The sequence below is a fragment of the Poecilia reticulata genome, linkage group LG9 (assembly GCF_000633615.1).
Source record: "Poecilia reticulata strain Guanapo linkage group LG9, Guppy_female_1.0+MT, whole genome shotgun sequence".
NCBI lineage: Eukaryota > Metazoa > Chordata > Actinopteri > Cyprinodontiformes > Poeciliidae > Poecilia > Poecilia reticulata.
Window position 1 is genome coordinate 29,859,422 of NC_024339.1, and position 14,690 is coordinate 29,874,111.

Sequence of the window (14,690 nt, forward strand, 5' to 3'; positions counted from 1 at the left end):
GTTCTTCACTAATATTGCTCTTTGTTCGTAGAGATTTGTGCTTCACAGTAGCTGCCAGTAACATGATGGATTGTGGTAGTTTTGACTCAACAAAATACCTCATCGACGGCATAAAACTTAACAACGCTCGTTGCGCAACAGAAGGCCTTTATTCCAGCTGACTCTTGATTGCCCTGCTGGGCAAGTTGACTTTAAGTTTGATGAAAGGTTTTAGGCAACTTCTTGTTCACAATAAAACATTCCAGCATCATTATTCGACTGTGCAACATGATTATTCGGAGCTGACCTCCACTTCAGGTACTCGTCATCCTAATTACTTGCGGCTGCAGTGCTTTTTTTTTTTTTTTGCAACAAAGACACGGCAAGGTAGAGTCATTTCGTTGCCATGAGTAATGCTTCATACAACAGCGGCTAAATGTCGTGTCTCGTAAGTCTTGAGTATTTGTTGGCCCAGTCGGACTTGTATAATACAGAGAGGACAAGCTAAATATAAGCGGGTGTTGGATTTCAGGAAGCATGAAATGGGTCGGTGTTGAGAGGAAAAGCCTGAAAGAAAGTCGCATCTGCACTCCGCAGCGTGTTTTCTAGACTCCAGGTCTGATGAATGTCTGTCCATGCCCGTGGTACCGCCCCCCTTCCTGGGATCACCCTGCAAGTGGTCAAACCTTTGTGGAAGTGACTCGCTGAGTCCTAGCCCGGACGAAAATCTCTGGAAAATCTCAGCTTCGGTCCGTGTTGATCGCGACGTGAACTGAAAATGGAGCCAAAGCACCAAAAATGTGATTACAGCACAAGAGATAGCTAAACGCCGAGGCCGCCAAGGCAAACAGAGATTGCCACGTGGGATGCAGTCTTTCAGTTGCTTCAGTCTTTTTGAAAAAACACACAGTGTTGACTGAGCGTTAGAAGTGGTAGGATGCGGCTTCACTCAACCCATGTTGGAGCCCATTTCTTTCTCCTGAGGTAATTCAGTGTTTGCAGCTACAGAGGGAGTGGATCCGCTGATGTCACCCCACTCGGCCCCCCAATTTCAAGCTCTGTTTGCAGAATTTGTGATGATCTATGGAGTGTCTGACAGAAAATAACAAGCGTCTGGCAGTGATTGTCGGTGCCTCAGTCAAACATCCAGGACTTCTTTGTCAGAAACGTCAGCTTTGAACGTGATTACTGCTGCAATTGTCAAAATGAGACTTTTAGGGTCTTGGCGTACATGCTCAGAGACGTTACCATATTTACGCCAAAGCCACTGTGTGGGCTGTTTTCATCTTCGCATCTGTGCTTTGAAGCTATTAATAACAACGGCAGCAACGTCAAATCCCACGCCTCCGAGCGAGGAGGGACGAGAGCCGCGGCCTGCAAGTCGCAGCTCGATGCTATTGATCACGTGGGAGATATTGGCACGAAGAAGCTTATCTCAAAGTGGAGAAGGTTTGATGTTTGGAGATTGGAGAGCAGCTGTGGAAATGTATCTTCTAATGAACAACTTAAGCTGTAAAAAGTCGTTTTACAACCGTGTGATTACAGACGTGGGCTGGTGGACATCTGGATGAAAACAGGGGAGTGCAGTTTAAAGCCTCTGATTCAACCTCGGTCACTAGTAGCATCATTGCCACGCTGTTCATAAAGAACTCCTCTCAATGACTTTAAACTAGTAGCCTATTTTAAATTTGAAAGAGAAAAACAATGCAATGGAAACGGCAAACTCTGTGTTTGTTTGTCTTGTTAACCTGGAGATGCAGACAAAGACAGGTTGCTCACTTTAGCATCTGATTTTTCCTTGTGATGAAGCATCTAATGTGCAATTACAATGTTGTTTTTTTAAGGTGCCACCTCTTAGCCTCTAGCAGTGGTGTGGAAACTATTTTTGTAGTTTCCACGCCAAAAATAGTTGGGTTTTGCATTCAGAGTTATAACTGAAGCAAGACAGACAATTACCTGTTCTGTCTGGGCCGTAAATCTCCGCCGGGTGATTAGCGAAGCAACTGTGCATCTGGCAAACGACGGCTTCGGCCTCACTGACAGAGCAGACACCGAATACCCCGAGGGAGCGGCAAACCCGAATTGTCTGCCAAATGTTTAGCTCAGTAGCGGAGGGGAGGAGGAGGTGGGACGTAGCACAGGTGCTCAGACAAAAGTCTCATTATCAGCAGCTCCTTGATCCATTGGGACATCTACAGAGCGCTGTTACCTTTTATTTTGCTGCTGTGTCTTCTTCTGCTTTTGCTTTCTGCCAACGGTAACCACGGCCCTGAAGATTGCGTCACGTTACAAAAACGTCTTTGTGTTATATTTGGATCCATGAGGAGTAAGCTCACAATGGTGCATAATAGTGAAGTGAAAAGGGATTCTTATATATATATATATATATATATTCTTTAACAAATAAAAATGAGAAAAGAAAAGTGTGGAGTGCATTTGTGCTCTGAACTTTCACACAACTCCATTTAGGTCTGTGAACTTTAATGCTAATGTTTCTCGATTTGGGTTGATGCCATTCCAGTCTGATAAATGATATCCAATGAATTAGAATATTATTGAAAATGTCTTTAATTTCAGTAAATCTGTTAACCAAATGAAACACTTTATGTAGATTAATTACACATGAACCTACCTACAGTTAAATAAACAGGACAGTTAAGATTAAAATATTACATAATAACAATAAAAAAATGTCTTTAAATAATGTGAGCCCAATGAAAGATATGCTTAACACCTGCCTAATGGTTATTACTCTTAAAAAAATACACTCAATCAAATAAACAAGCCTGACCTGCAGAGTTTAGTGTGCTGAGGACAGGGTTTCACCTCGCTCCCATTAAAACCAGGATCCATGGTGAGTTCTGGTCATCAGTACTGGGTTCCTGTTTGTTCACTCATTTTACCCAGCAAACCTCAGTGGCTTCAGCAGAGCTGCTGGATTTATGCTGAGATTAAACGAAACGCATTTAGACTCTTTACCGAAAGGACGACTTGTAAAAGTTATCGACTGCACTGGATTTTGTTTTAGTGGAGTTTTAGGAGAATGAAATTGCCCAGACTATAAGTGCATTGCCACGCTTTTCTTCCACTTCGGAAATATTCCTTTTTTATGCTGATCTGTCACATAAAATCCAATTTCAACACATTAATGGTGGCGGTTGTAATGTTTTTTCAAAATGTGGAAAAAACAAAAAAAGGTTAAAACTGTAAATATGCTTCTCTCTAGCTGACAAATCCTCCTTTGATTTGTTGAGCCTCTTAGCCTTCTAACAGTGGAAGTAAAAATTCTATCGGTGCTTAAAAACGCTGGAGAGCTTCATGTAGGGGTGAACCGCGCCATAAAAGCTGTGAAAATTAAGACACGAAAGGTAAAGTTGGCGCAATCACGCAGCGGTGGCTTTTTCCTCGTACCTCCTGTCCGTACTTATCACTCTACTCGAGTCTGGAAAGTCGTTCTCAGTGAAACACAGACTGAGTGTAGAGCTCTGGAACAACCCAACGAAATCTGACATCTGTGGTTCTGCAGTTTTCTGGGCTGATGTGGAAGAAATGAAATGTAAAACCCAACCCAGAACAGTAGCTTTGAGACTTCAGCTCCGAGGGCCGTGCATGTGGTTGCCATTCTACCTCTTTCCATTTGCAACAACCAAATGTTTGATTTGGTACAATCCACCCCCCTTCCACCCCCTCTCTCTCTCTTTGACCTCCCCCTCCTCCTTTTCCGTATGCTCGTCGCTGGGAGTAATGGTAGGAAACGGGACTTGGCTGGCAGGCCGGCGGGGAAGCAGGATGGATGGAACTACTGTGGTGAGCGTTGTGGGGATGAAGTCAGTTTCTGTCTCACGTTAAAAACCCAAGCAGGCACAAGAGCTTCGGTCCAAGCAAGCCCCGTTTATTTTACACAGTTATTTTGACACAGACAATCAGATGCTTTTCCTGTCGTCGTTTTGCCGCTGTTTGGAAATGTGTGTGCATGTGTGTTTGGCTCTGACAGAATATTATCCCAGTGATGATATCACTGACTGTAAACTCTCCAGACAGCCATGAGGAGTCTCACACGGGCCCTGTAAAAAGGTAAACTCTTGTTCAAAAACCTACTGATGTTCTTGGCGCGTCGGGCCCCTTACGTGTGCAGGAAATATTGTGGGCTTGGCTAGAAACGAGTGATGTAAAGGAAATCTGCCACACAGCATGTTGGGGTGGGTTTTATTGCCACTCTGCGCAGGGAGACTTTCATGTCGGCGTGGGCCCTTTGTGAGCTCATGTGCTCTCTCAACATTTCTGCTCCAAATATGAATCTACGTTCATGTTCAGCTCTTTAATTTCTCCAAGATTGCGCTCAATGTCACACTGACATGATGTCGTTAACCATTTAAATTACTTGCAAATGAACTTTTCTGCATGCTCTGTCTCTTTTTTTGTGTGTGTGCATTTTGTACTTCCCTGCTTCTATGGCAACAAGTAAATATTGACGTCTTTTTCATTTGTCCACAGCTATTTTGGCAGAAAATCAACACGCTTTGGGGTAAGAATATACTGGCCATGTGGATTGATTCTTAGCATCATTATGTGATCAAGAAGCATCTGAGGCCAGAAATTTGATATATCATCCGGAAAATACGTCTGGGGTTGTAAAATTGTCTTCAGAGTTGAAAAAAGTGCATGGCAGTAAAATCTATTAAAGGTTTTCAAACGTGTCGCCAACATCTTCATATTGAGTCGCCACGAAAGAGGCATATGCAGTCCATGGGATTACTGAGAGGATTGTGCTCAGAGATCATTTTTATAGTTCACAGTTTTACTGATTCTGGCCAAAAATCTGCTGGAAACTTAAACGATTCAGATTATTGTGACTTCAGAAATGATCCAGCTTCGTTTCTGAAGCTACAGAGCCTTGCAAATGTATCGTTACTCCTTCTGTACTTTCATGCTAAAACCTCTCTGCAGATTTTTAACTAATGGGCTTTGTTCTAAGCCTTTCCACTGGAAGTTCTGGTTGTTGTTCCTGTTGGGCGGTGAAGCTCTTCAATTATTTTTTTTTTGCTTTTCTTCCATGTTTATCCTGTATTTAACATCATTCATCTTCCCAAGAACTCTGAGCAGTTTTCCCAGTCCTCACTGAAAGAAAGCTTTACACAAGATGTTGCCACAACCATGTTTCACCATGGTGGTGGTGTTCAGACCGATCTGCTGTGTTAGGTTTTTCTCCATACATAACATTTATATGTAATTGAGCTCATCTGATCAAAGCAGCTTCTTTCATTGCGTTTCCCTCCAAGATTTTTTCTTCTTTTTTTTTTCTTACCAATGGCTTACTTCTTTTCCATCTCAGACTTAGGGAGTGGACATAATAGTTGTATAACATCTCTAATCATTCTCATGTCAAAATATTGACAGGACAATGGAGAATGATTGCTGTGGATCTGGGGAGAACTCCAGGTCACAACACAACGGCTGTATTTATTCTGACATTAGATTACACCCAAAATAGTAAGTTTTAGAAAATTCATTTTTCGGAGTAAAGAGGAGAGTAAAACGAAGCCTTCCTGCGCAATTCTGCTTGATTCTCATCTCCTTTCACTGCTCCGTCCAGGCTTTCTCCCACTGACTCGGATTCCTTCGGTAGATTTTCAACCTGGTCAATCAGCGTACAGAAGGAGAAGTCATGAACAGTGACAATTTTTAGCGTTGTTTTAGAACTGCAGTCTGTCTGTAGTTTTAGCAATGCCAATGGAGAAAATGAACAAAGCCGTTCGGTCCAAGTTGGCAACGCATCCAAATATTGAATTAACACTAACAACCGCCGTGTTTGGCACAGCACTTCTCTCTCTTCCCGGTAAGCTTCATAGTGTTACTTAATGTCAAGGACAAGTGTTAGCGACTGGGTAAAATTCAAAACTTCAACAGAGTCCACGCCTCCAGGAATCAATCGCTTTTCGATTACCAAACATCCAGACCTTCCGTACCAAGCAAAGTGTAGAACGAGTGGATGTTTATTTATTTTTTTAACAGGCTGTAGGAAAGGCGGGTGAGTACAAATGTATGCCACAGTTTTCAAATGTTTAATATAAAAAAAAACAAAAAATACATTGAAAGCCATATATTCATTTCTTTATAAATTTACATCGGTCCATCACATAAAACCAAATGAAAACAGGTTTAAGTCAGTGGTTGTAATGTCACAAAATGCAGAAAGGGTTCATCTGTATTCAGACGCCTTACGCTGCTGCGTCTGCTCGACGTCCTTCACCACACGTTTACCGTTAGCTCTGAGTCGCCACATCACAGTTTTACTCAGCTTCCCCCTTCATGGTCGGAGACACACAAGCTTAGACTGTCTGAAACCGAGGCATTACTCATGCTTCTTACTGGTTTGGATTCCAGTTTTAGAAAAGCACTTCTTGTCTTATTTTGGGGAGGGGGGTGGTCAATACAGTTCACTCTTCGGTGGAGAAAAACTCAATTTTCCTTGTTTTTTACTGGAGTGTAATGTTCTAAAATGTAAATTTTGTTTTGAATCATTTCCTACCAACTTGCAGAATGCAGAGCTGTATTTCCAAACACACCAATCACACATCAGTTTAAAAGACTGACGTTTTACTTTTTGCTAATTCCATTTTGTTTAAGGCCGCCTGCTAAATGTATTCCCTCTCTCTCTCTCTCAAACTGATGTACCTCTCACTTTCTCCTCAGGCACATACCTGTATTTTTAGCTGCTTGTATTATAGCTGCTTGGGTTATTTAAAACCTGTCAGATTGTTGAGATACGTTGATTCTTTTCCCTCCCTCCCCGTCTGAAAACAGCTGCCTGTATCTGGAAGTGACATCGATGATGTGAAACAGACAAATCATAAGTCTATAGTCATTACTGTAACCTAAACTTTTCCAGTCGTTTGGCGTAATTGTTTGTATGAAAATGATGATGCATGAAGGTGGAGATTGTTTAGGCTTTGGGACGTGAAATCAGGTCCAGCGTGAGCCAGAATATTGGACAAAAGCGAATGTTTACATGACTTGAATGTGAAAAATTTGCTAGCAGATCTAGTTTGTTAATGATGCTCTTGAGCTCTGCTGCTTATATCCTCCAACAGGCTCCAGTGTTGTGCTCATTACTGAGCCAGTACTGGGGATGAGTGTGTAAAGCAGCAGGGGAGATGGCACGTGTGGCCATTCCTCGACTTTAGGCGTTCATTTCCACTAATAGTTGGTTTTATAGTAGAGGGGAAACAGCCCTCCGTCTGCCTTACAGTAGTTTACAGATGTTCAAGGGAATTTGTGAAGCTTCGTGAAAATGTAATGAAGGAATCGCCTCCAGGTCTGAGTGTAGCCCTGCTGTTTTTCTAAGAAGCTTATTTCTTTTTCCCTCTTACACAAACTGTGTTGCTCAACACGTCGGCAGCCGCCGCGTTTTCCGTTTCCAAGAATCTTTTGAAGTCCAGGTCTACTCTGCGCTATGGTTAGCTGCGTTGGGGCGCAGTGTGGCGTTCACATGATCTACCTAAGCGTTTCCTCGTCCAATATGCCTCTCTAAATATCTGCGAGCAGGTGCGCTCCCTGTATGTGTGACTTGAGCCTGTGATGAAGTGGCTACCAGTCATACAGTGTGTGTACTGTATGAGTAAGCTTCTGCCAAGCCTCTCTCTGGAAATCTGACCTTTTTTTCCACTGAATTGTCAAAGTTTATTTAAACTGGTTGGCTTCCTGGCTTTAATTATGGCCCACAAATTTAAAGTGTGGTTGAGGTCTGGGGGGCCATTACAGACGAGTTCATTATCTTACCGGAACACCCAACTTGTCCTAAATTTAACCGTCTAGCCATTGCCCTCAAGTCGAGTTGAAGAATGAGAAGAGGCTGCTCCTTCTTCATCGGTTCTCTTTTTTTGCAGTCTAAAACTACCACCAGCAGCGAAAAACGTCTTTTAGCATGACGCTGCCACCACCATGCTTGAGAGTTGGATCATTTTTGTATGCTTGAAGGTCCCCTATTGCAAATTCTGTTTACTTGATGGCCACCCGATAAATGTGTTTTCATTGAATGAGGGCAGATTTCAGTTGCTGGTTCTGTACCAGGTACTTCTTCCTCATAAAAAGTAAAGATTGATGCTTAGACCAATAGCAATAATGATCCCGTTCACATATCAAAACTGTTTTTGGAAGACATGAAGCAGGCCAGCATGAAGCTCATGGTACAGCCCTGACCTCAACCCAATGGAAAGTTGATGCATTATCCCTGAATCCCATCTGAATGCCAAAGAAACCAACTAGTTTAAATAAACTCTACAATAAAAATAGGTCAATATCCAACCAAATGTCTGCTGGAAATATGTTGATGGATGTGGTTTCTTTACATTTTGTTTAGGAACATTTATTTAAAGTGGTCAAAGATTTTGTATATATCTGAGCATGTCTGCAATAATTTTGCATCTGTGTGGCTTGGAGGAAATCCCCCTCGCCCCCAAAAATGTAAAACTCATAAATGTTGGTTGTATCATCATTCCACCCTTATAAACAGATTGTCATATTTTGGTAAATATCTTGGTTGTCATAACTTGGTAATGAATGATATTCCTGCTCATTATGAGTAAATGTAAACTTTTCATCAGAGCTGTATTCAGTTTGAGTCAGATTTGTGTTGAATTAAATTAAAAGCAGTTGTGACATAAAGTCAATTTTGCAGCTCTACGTTACGATAAGGCTTAAATACGTCAAGCCTTATCTTAATTTAGACAGACAGACACACACACACTGATATGTCGGCACTCTCCCGGTACAGACCTTTCTTTGACCTCCTCCCATGATCATTTGGGAAATGAGCATGAGATGAGGTAAAACCATTCCTCTCTATAAAATACGCCAAGTTGCAGAAGCTCTCCCTCTTCAACAAGTACTTCTAAAAATACAAAAACACAGGCATGGTTCTCTTTTGATGTGGCTTGCCTTCTTTTTGTTGCTCTTCTGAAGTCACTTATTACAGCCAGACGTTTTAGGGCTGGCAATGGATATGAAATTAGCGGCAGCTGAGATACCAGCAACACCCTGTTATGCTGGGTCTAAGACAAAAGCTTCAGCATCTTGAGGATAAAAAAGAAAACTGAGTCCTGCTCCACCTACTGAGCAGCTGAGGTATTACCCAAGCCAATGATCTCACTGGAGACTTCCTGTCCGCAGAGTTCACCAAAGGCAAAGAGTGATCTAATTCCTGGGGCTTGAATTTCAATCAAAAAAGATTGTTTGTAATTCTACGTAACGACAATTAAGTAACTCGTATCTGTTAGAGGGACAGGTCATTGTTGGGATGTGCGTTATTACTTATTCAGAAAGAATATTAAGATTGCTTCTGGGACATGAGACAATGAGTAATGTCTAATTTGCATCATTCTCCCAAACAGATCCCTCCCTAAACAGATCCCTCTTGTGAACATCTGTGTAACAAAAAAACTCCCCAGAAAAAGTCAATGACATGAAGAAATAAATACACAAAAACTTTAAATGTGACTTCTCTTTACTATTCATTATTAAATTATTTAAATCCGTCAGATTAAACAAAGTCTTTGGGTCTTGCATCTTTAAATGAATTGCGCATGTTTCTCTTCATTATAACTTTTTTTTTTTGTTAAAGTCTGGAAACTGTTTTGGGTGTGAAAAAGTTGCAACTTATTATTGCTTCTGCTGCTCCTCACACAAATGTCAGTCACCAAACAAGTTGTCAGTTTCCATTCAGTTGCTGCTCAACTCTTTCTTACAAGTCGTCGATCAGAAGACCTTCAGCGTATTTGTGTGCAAGTATCTCTACGCGTTTACGTAAACCAAACCGAATCTCGTAAGAACTTCTACAGTAAGCAAGACCCACAGGATTCTGTCTGACTAGGCAGGTTAGTGAATCGTCAGCCACCGAAGCCTGCACAGATTCGGTCATTTTTCCAGCCTTGGAATTGGACTGCAAAGTTGACAGCACCTCGTTAAAACCGCTGAATAGCTAGACTGGACGCTTTCCATGAGTTTCCAGCCATTAGGTCATGTGGAATATGGCACATGTCTTCACCATGTAACCCAGAAGTGTTAAAAAAGCACTCGAACTACATAATGAGTTCTTCAGTTTTGGTACTTTGCAGCAATTGAACGAAACATTATGACATAAGTGTAGCACTTTGCTGTTTTGCTGGGGCTGAAAAATCTCCAAAGCCCCCAAAGATCTCGGGCTGCAACGTTGTGATTCCGTTTTGCATCTGCGTTAATGCAGAGCTTCGCTCATGTTTGTCTTGGATTAACAAAAATCCACATCTGTTATAATAAAACGGTGGTTAAAAAATAAAAAAATAAAAAAAACAGGACACCCATTTAGCTTATCTTATTGTTTCAGCAGCTGCTCTGCCTTCTTTACTTCTGTTTTACACAGTCCACTGTTTTCAATGCTGAGGCGAAAACAGTGAATAGTGTAAAATATAGAGGCACAATCACCTACACTGTTCGTACTCAATTAAAAAAAAAAAAATTCCGCTGCACATCTGTTTTTCTGCACTGATATATTGTAAATAGTTTCTTGTTTTTTTTACATTTTCAATGCACATTTTGTGCATTTTTGAAAAAGTGATCCGACTTTGCACATCTTGTGGATCGTGAGTCTGATATTGTTTTCTAACTGCACAGTATTTTCTTATTATCTTGTGCAGTATGATATTATCACTGTTGTTAATTTTGTTTCTATGTATTGCTTTTAGCACTTTAAGAACTTTTTTGTGTGTGAACCTGAATTTCCCCTATGTGAGACCATAAAGTCTGTTTCTGTTTCTATTTTACTACTCCATTACTGCGCTATGTTGTCTCCATGTGTTTTAGCTTTTATCTTGCGGGGTTTTTTTTATGTCTTCCCATTCAGTTCACTCCTCTTGTGCTGTTCATTATTGTAGTTTTGGTCTTTGCATTTTCACTTCTTTCCATTGTGTTTAGTTTCATATTTTTCTTCCTCTGTGCCTTTTGGTTTATCCTCTTACATTAGTCTAAGTGTTTTACTCTTTTGATGTGTATGTTTGCGTTTTGAAGTCCTCCTGTGTTATGCGTTTATTTTTCTTTCCTCAGTCTCCCTGGCTGGACCACTCTCCTTCAGCTGTTCTGATTTTCTCACCTGGTTTTATTGCCACCTTCCACCCCTTATGAAGCTGTTAAGCTTCTTAGTTTCCATCGCTCCACTTTGGATTCTTCCGTTACGCTCGATCCAGCTTGACACGCTCTTCTCCATTTCTGTGCTTTTTCGTAAACATTTTTCATTCCGTCGTTGTCTCTGACTTTCCTGAATTTTGGTCCAACCACAACGCCAACCGTGGCGGATTCATGTCTGGGGTTTAATGCATCTTTCCTCAAGAAAAATGTTGCGGTCCTGGCAAGGTTGTAAAATTTCAATGTAAACGTTCAATGATGCTTTCAGACGTTCGTGAATGATTCAGGTTGAGGTGTGGGCTTTAACTGGGCCATTGATTTTTATTTATTTTTTGTGTGTTTCAGGCATTTTGCTGTAGACTTCCTGCTTGCGTTTAGACAAGTCTCATATTGCATGTGGAATACCTCTGGTACACGGAGGCGTTCATGGTCGACTCAGTGACTGGTTTCTGTGGTTGACGTCACTGCACCACCATTACCGTGCTTGCCTATTGGTAAGCCGTTGTTATTCTGCTGATGTGCTGTTTTTGGTCTTTCCCAAACATGATGCAATACATTTTAACCAAATATGATCAAACTCTTTTGTTCCAGAAATCCTGTGGTTCACCCTGATGCAACTTTAGGAGCCCAGTATTCTTTCTACACAGAAGAGATGCTCTCCTGGGAACCCTTTTGAACAACATATTGCATCATTGCCTTTCCCTCCTTGTCAAGAGCTGCAATATGAAACATGCCAATTGACCTCTGTGGCGTCTAACGAGCAGTTTTGTTTGAATTTGCTGCAGCATCTGCCTAGCTGCTACTTTGCAACTTAAGTTTTAGGGAGGCAAGTGCGGATTCAGTTCCTGACATCAGATTTTCCACTGTTGCTTCATTTTTTTTTTTTTGCCAACTAGAAAATAATGTAAAAATATGTGTTTTTGTACACTTGCGGTTAGATTTATATGAGCGTTAAACCTGGTGAAGACCAGATAATTGCTCTTACACCTTCAACTGGAGGAGAGTAAACTCATTCATTCCCATGACTGCACTGAAGGTGAAAAACATAAATTTTTTCCGGAACAAAATTTAAAACACACTGTAGTTGTTAACGTTGCAGACTTTTCCAATATGCTTGTAGGTAAGAGTCGAGACAGAGATCCCCCATCCCTGCAGTAAACCTCTGTGATTTGCAGCATCAGTGCATCAATAGAGCACTAAAGCTGTTCTGGGATTGCGCTGCCTCGCACTAAATACACCTTAAAACTATGTTTTTGTACTTTTTGAAATGAAAGTATTAATGGCTTCTTTTAGGAGAGATGCTCTGTCCTACGTAGGGACTGTTTCACGGCAAGATGTGGCAGAAACTCTGCGAACTGTAGGTTTTAGCCTCAAACGAAGGGAGCAGATTGTGAAGCTTTGGGTTAGTCACTGGCCACTTTATTAGGCATGCCTATTACATTGCTGCTTAGTGGAGACAGTGAGTTAGTAAATCACATGGTGCAATTCAGTGCGTTAAGGCATCCAGACTTGGAGAAAGCAAGCTTTAGAATGGAGAGGAAAGGAGACTTAAGCGACTTTGAAAAGTGTGTCGTCAATAGTCAGACTGGTGTGAGCATTTCAGAAACTGATACTGAGATTTTTATGCACATCTGGTTATCTGGTGTACGGAGAATGTTCTGAAGATGAGAAAATCTCCAGTGAGAGGCCGTTTGTGTGACTGAAAATACCTCATTGATGTCAGAAGACAACGGACCGGATGGTTCGAGACGATACTGGAACCTCAATACCAATGTGTTTCTTTTCCTGTAAAGCAAAACAGTAGACAAAGTAAAATCTCTAAAACTGTTGATGTGCTTTTAATCAAGTATTGATTACCTTGGTTTTATTTGGTGCCGCTAATTGGCAGAACTTGCAGCGTAGAGAAAGCCCCTGGTATGCGTAGTTAAATTTCTGTTTCTGGTAATCCCTCAGGGAATCGGCAGCGGTGATGCGATCATTTCGATGTGAACCCTGTTTCTGACACTTTGGTGAATGGAAAGGAATAATGCAGTCCTAAAGGAAAAAGATGTTTCAACTCCAGACAACCAACATGAACCTAGTAAAGAGGTCAGTGGGTGTCAATATCTGCAGCAGAAATGGTGAACAATAGAAATCAAGGTCAACAGGGATAAACGCGGTACAACACTGGAGAAGCAAAAGCATTTTATTCATACAAATATTTGACACAATTACAGCAAAGAGAGTTTTTTTGTTGCAATTAAAATGTTAAACCATCTACAAATATTGTTGATAGTTCAATGCTTTTGGGTGACTTTTGGCACCAATCACACTAACTCAAAATACCACATTCAAAGTAGCACCTTCTGACATGACAAATCAAATAAAAGGAGTAAAAAAATAATCACATAGGACCGTTAACTATGTGCCAGTACACCAGTACTTCAATTACAACGCAAACCTGATGTTGCTAAAGGTGAGCTTAAAGCAGTTTTTGTTTAAAATGACTTCAATAAATAATATAGGGGTTTCTGAGGACACTAAACAAATTCATAGCTGTGGAAAGATTTGCCGTTTTTCTTCCAAGTGCGAGCTATAAAAATATCTCTGTACCAAACTTGAATATTCAACATGAGAATCAAACACTAAAACAATGAACATTCTGGAGAAAGAAAAAAACATTTAGATCGTAAATCGAGACTAAATTATGTTAGTGTTACGTTCCCGTTGTCGTCTTTAGCATTTTCCTTAGGAGTCGCTTCTGTATACGAAAGTCTCACATCTTTCCCGTTAGGAGCATGTAGCAGACATCTACACTTCAGGATGATCAGCGGGGGTTTTTTTTGTTTGTTTTTCTCTTACAAGGCTTTTACAAAAACTGAAATATCAGAGTTTCTTCTCGTGGTTTGATTTTGAGTCATCAGCAGAGCAACGTGTGGGCTCAGTAGGGGTACGCTGAGATGGAGATGTAGATGATGAAGATGCTCTGGTACGTTATGCGACCGTGTTCTGAGATGGTGGTGGCCTGTACCTTGAGCCTCATGAGGCCAGGTCTATCCAGAACCCGCCGAGTGAAGATGATGCCCCTGCCGGCCTCGTCTCTGATGTCAAACACTCGGCCCGTCACACCCGTGACCGACTCCTGCTCAAGTATCGTGAAGGAGGTGCGCTCCTGCAGGACGCCCGACTCCGAGAACGCCGACAGCCGCACCACGTTGTGGTTGGGCGGTATGCCGGAGGGGAGAGTGAGCAGCTTGTACTGCAGGAGCAGCGGCGAGCCGCCTGCGGCGCAGTCCAGAGAGCAGGGCCTGAAGCAGGTCCTGGAGAAGCCAGCGGGGGAAAGAGCAGAGATGTGTTTATTACACGAAAAACGAAACGTTTGTGTAGAGACGTGGCCAAGATGGATTACAGCTGAAGAAAATGATTTACGCTAATTTTACTGCTTCAGTGTTAGATGCCTTTATCAGATGTTTCCAGGATATTTTTTTTTAAACATTTCAGAAAGGCTTTAATAGAGGAATGGATCAAATTTATGTAAACTGTCAGTTTCTTCCCATTGGGATTAACATCCAAAGAGT

At 41.5% G+C, this 14,690-nt stretch overlaps 1 protein-coding gene and 1 long non-coding RNA gene across 3 annotated transcripts in view; one reads left to right on the plus strand and one right to left on the minus strand.

Annotated features, from left to right (window-relative positions):
• The window catches only part of LOC103470623 (uncharacterized), a 36,130-nt gene extending 22,903 nt beyond the window's left edge, over positions 1-13,227 (plus strand). The window contains exons 2-3 of the long non-coding RNA XR_534509.2: positions 11,479-11,627; positions 11,725-13,227. This is a non-coding gene — a long non-coding RNA (uncharacterized LOC103470623). The remainder of the gene's footprint in view (positions 1-11,478; positions 11,628-11,724) is intronic.
• A 75-nt stretch (positions 13,228-13,302) lies between these two features.
• hmcn2 (hemicentin 2) overlaps positions 13,303-14,690 on the minus strand; it is a 60,952-nt gene continuing 59,564 nt past the window's right edge. For both annotated transcript variants that reach the window (XM_008419228.2, XM_008419229.2), the window contains one exon: positions 13,303-14,432. In XM_008419228.2, the coding sequence (XP_008417450.1) occupies positions 14,054-14,432 (379 nt within the window). In that variant the 3' untranslated portion in view covers positions 13,303-14,053. The remainder of the gene's footprint in view (positions 14,433-14,690) is intronic.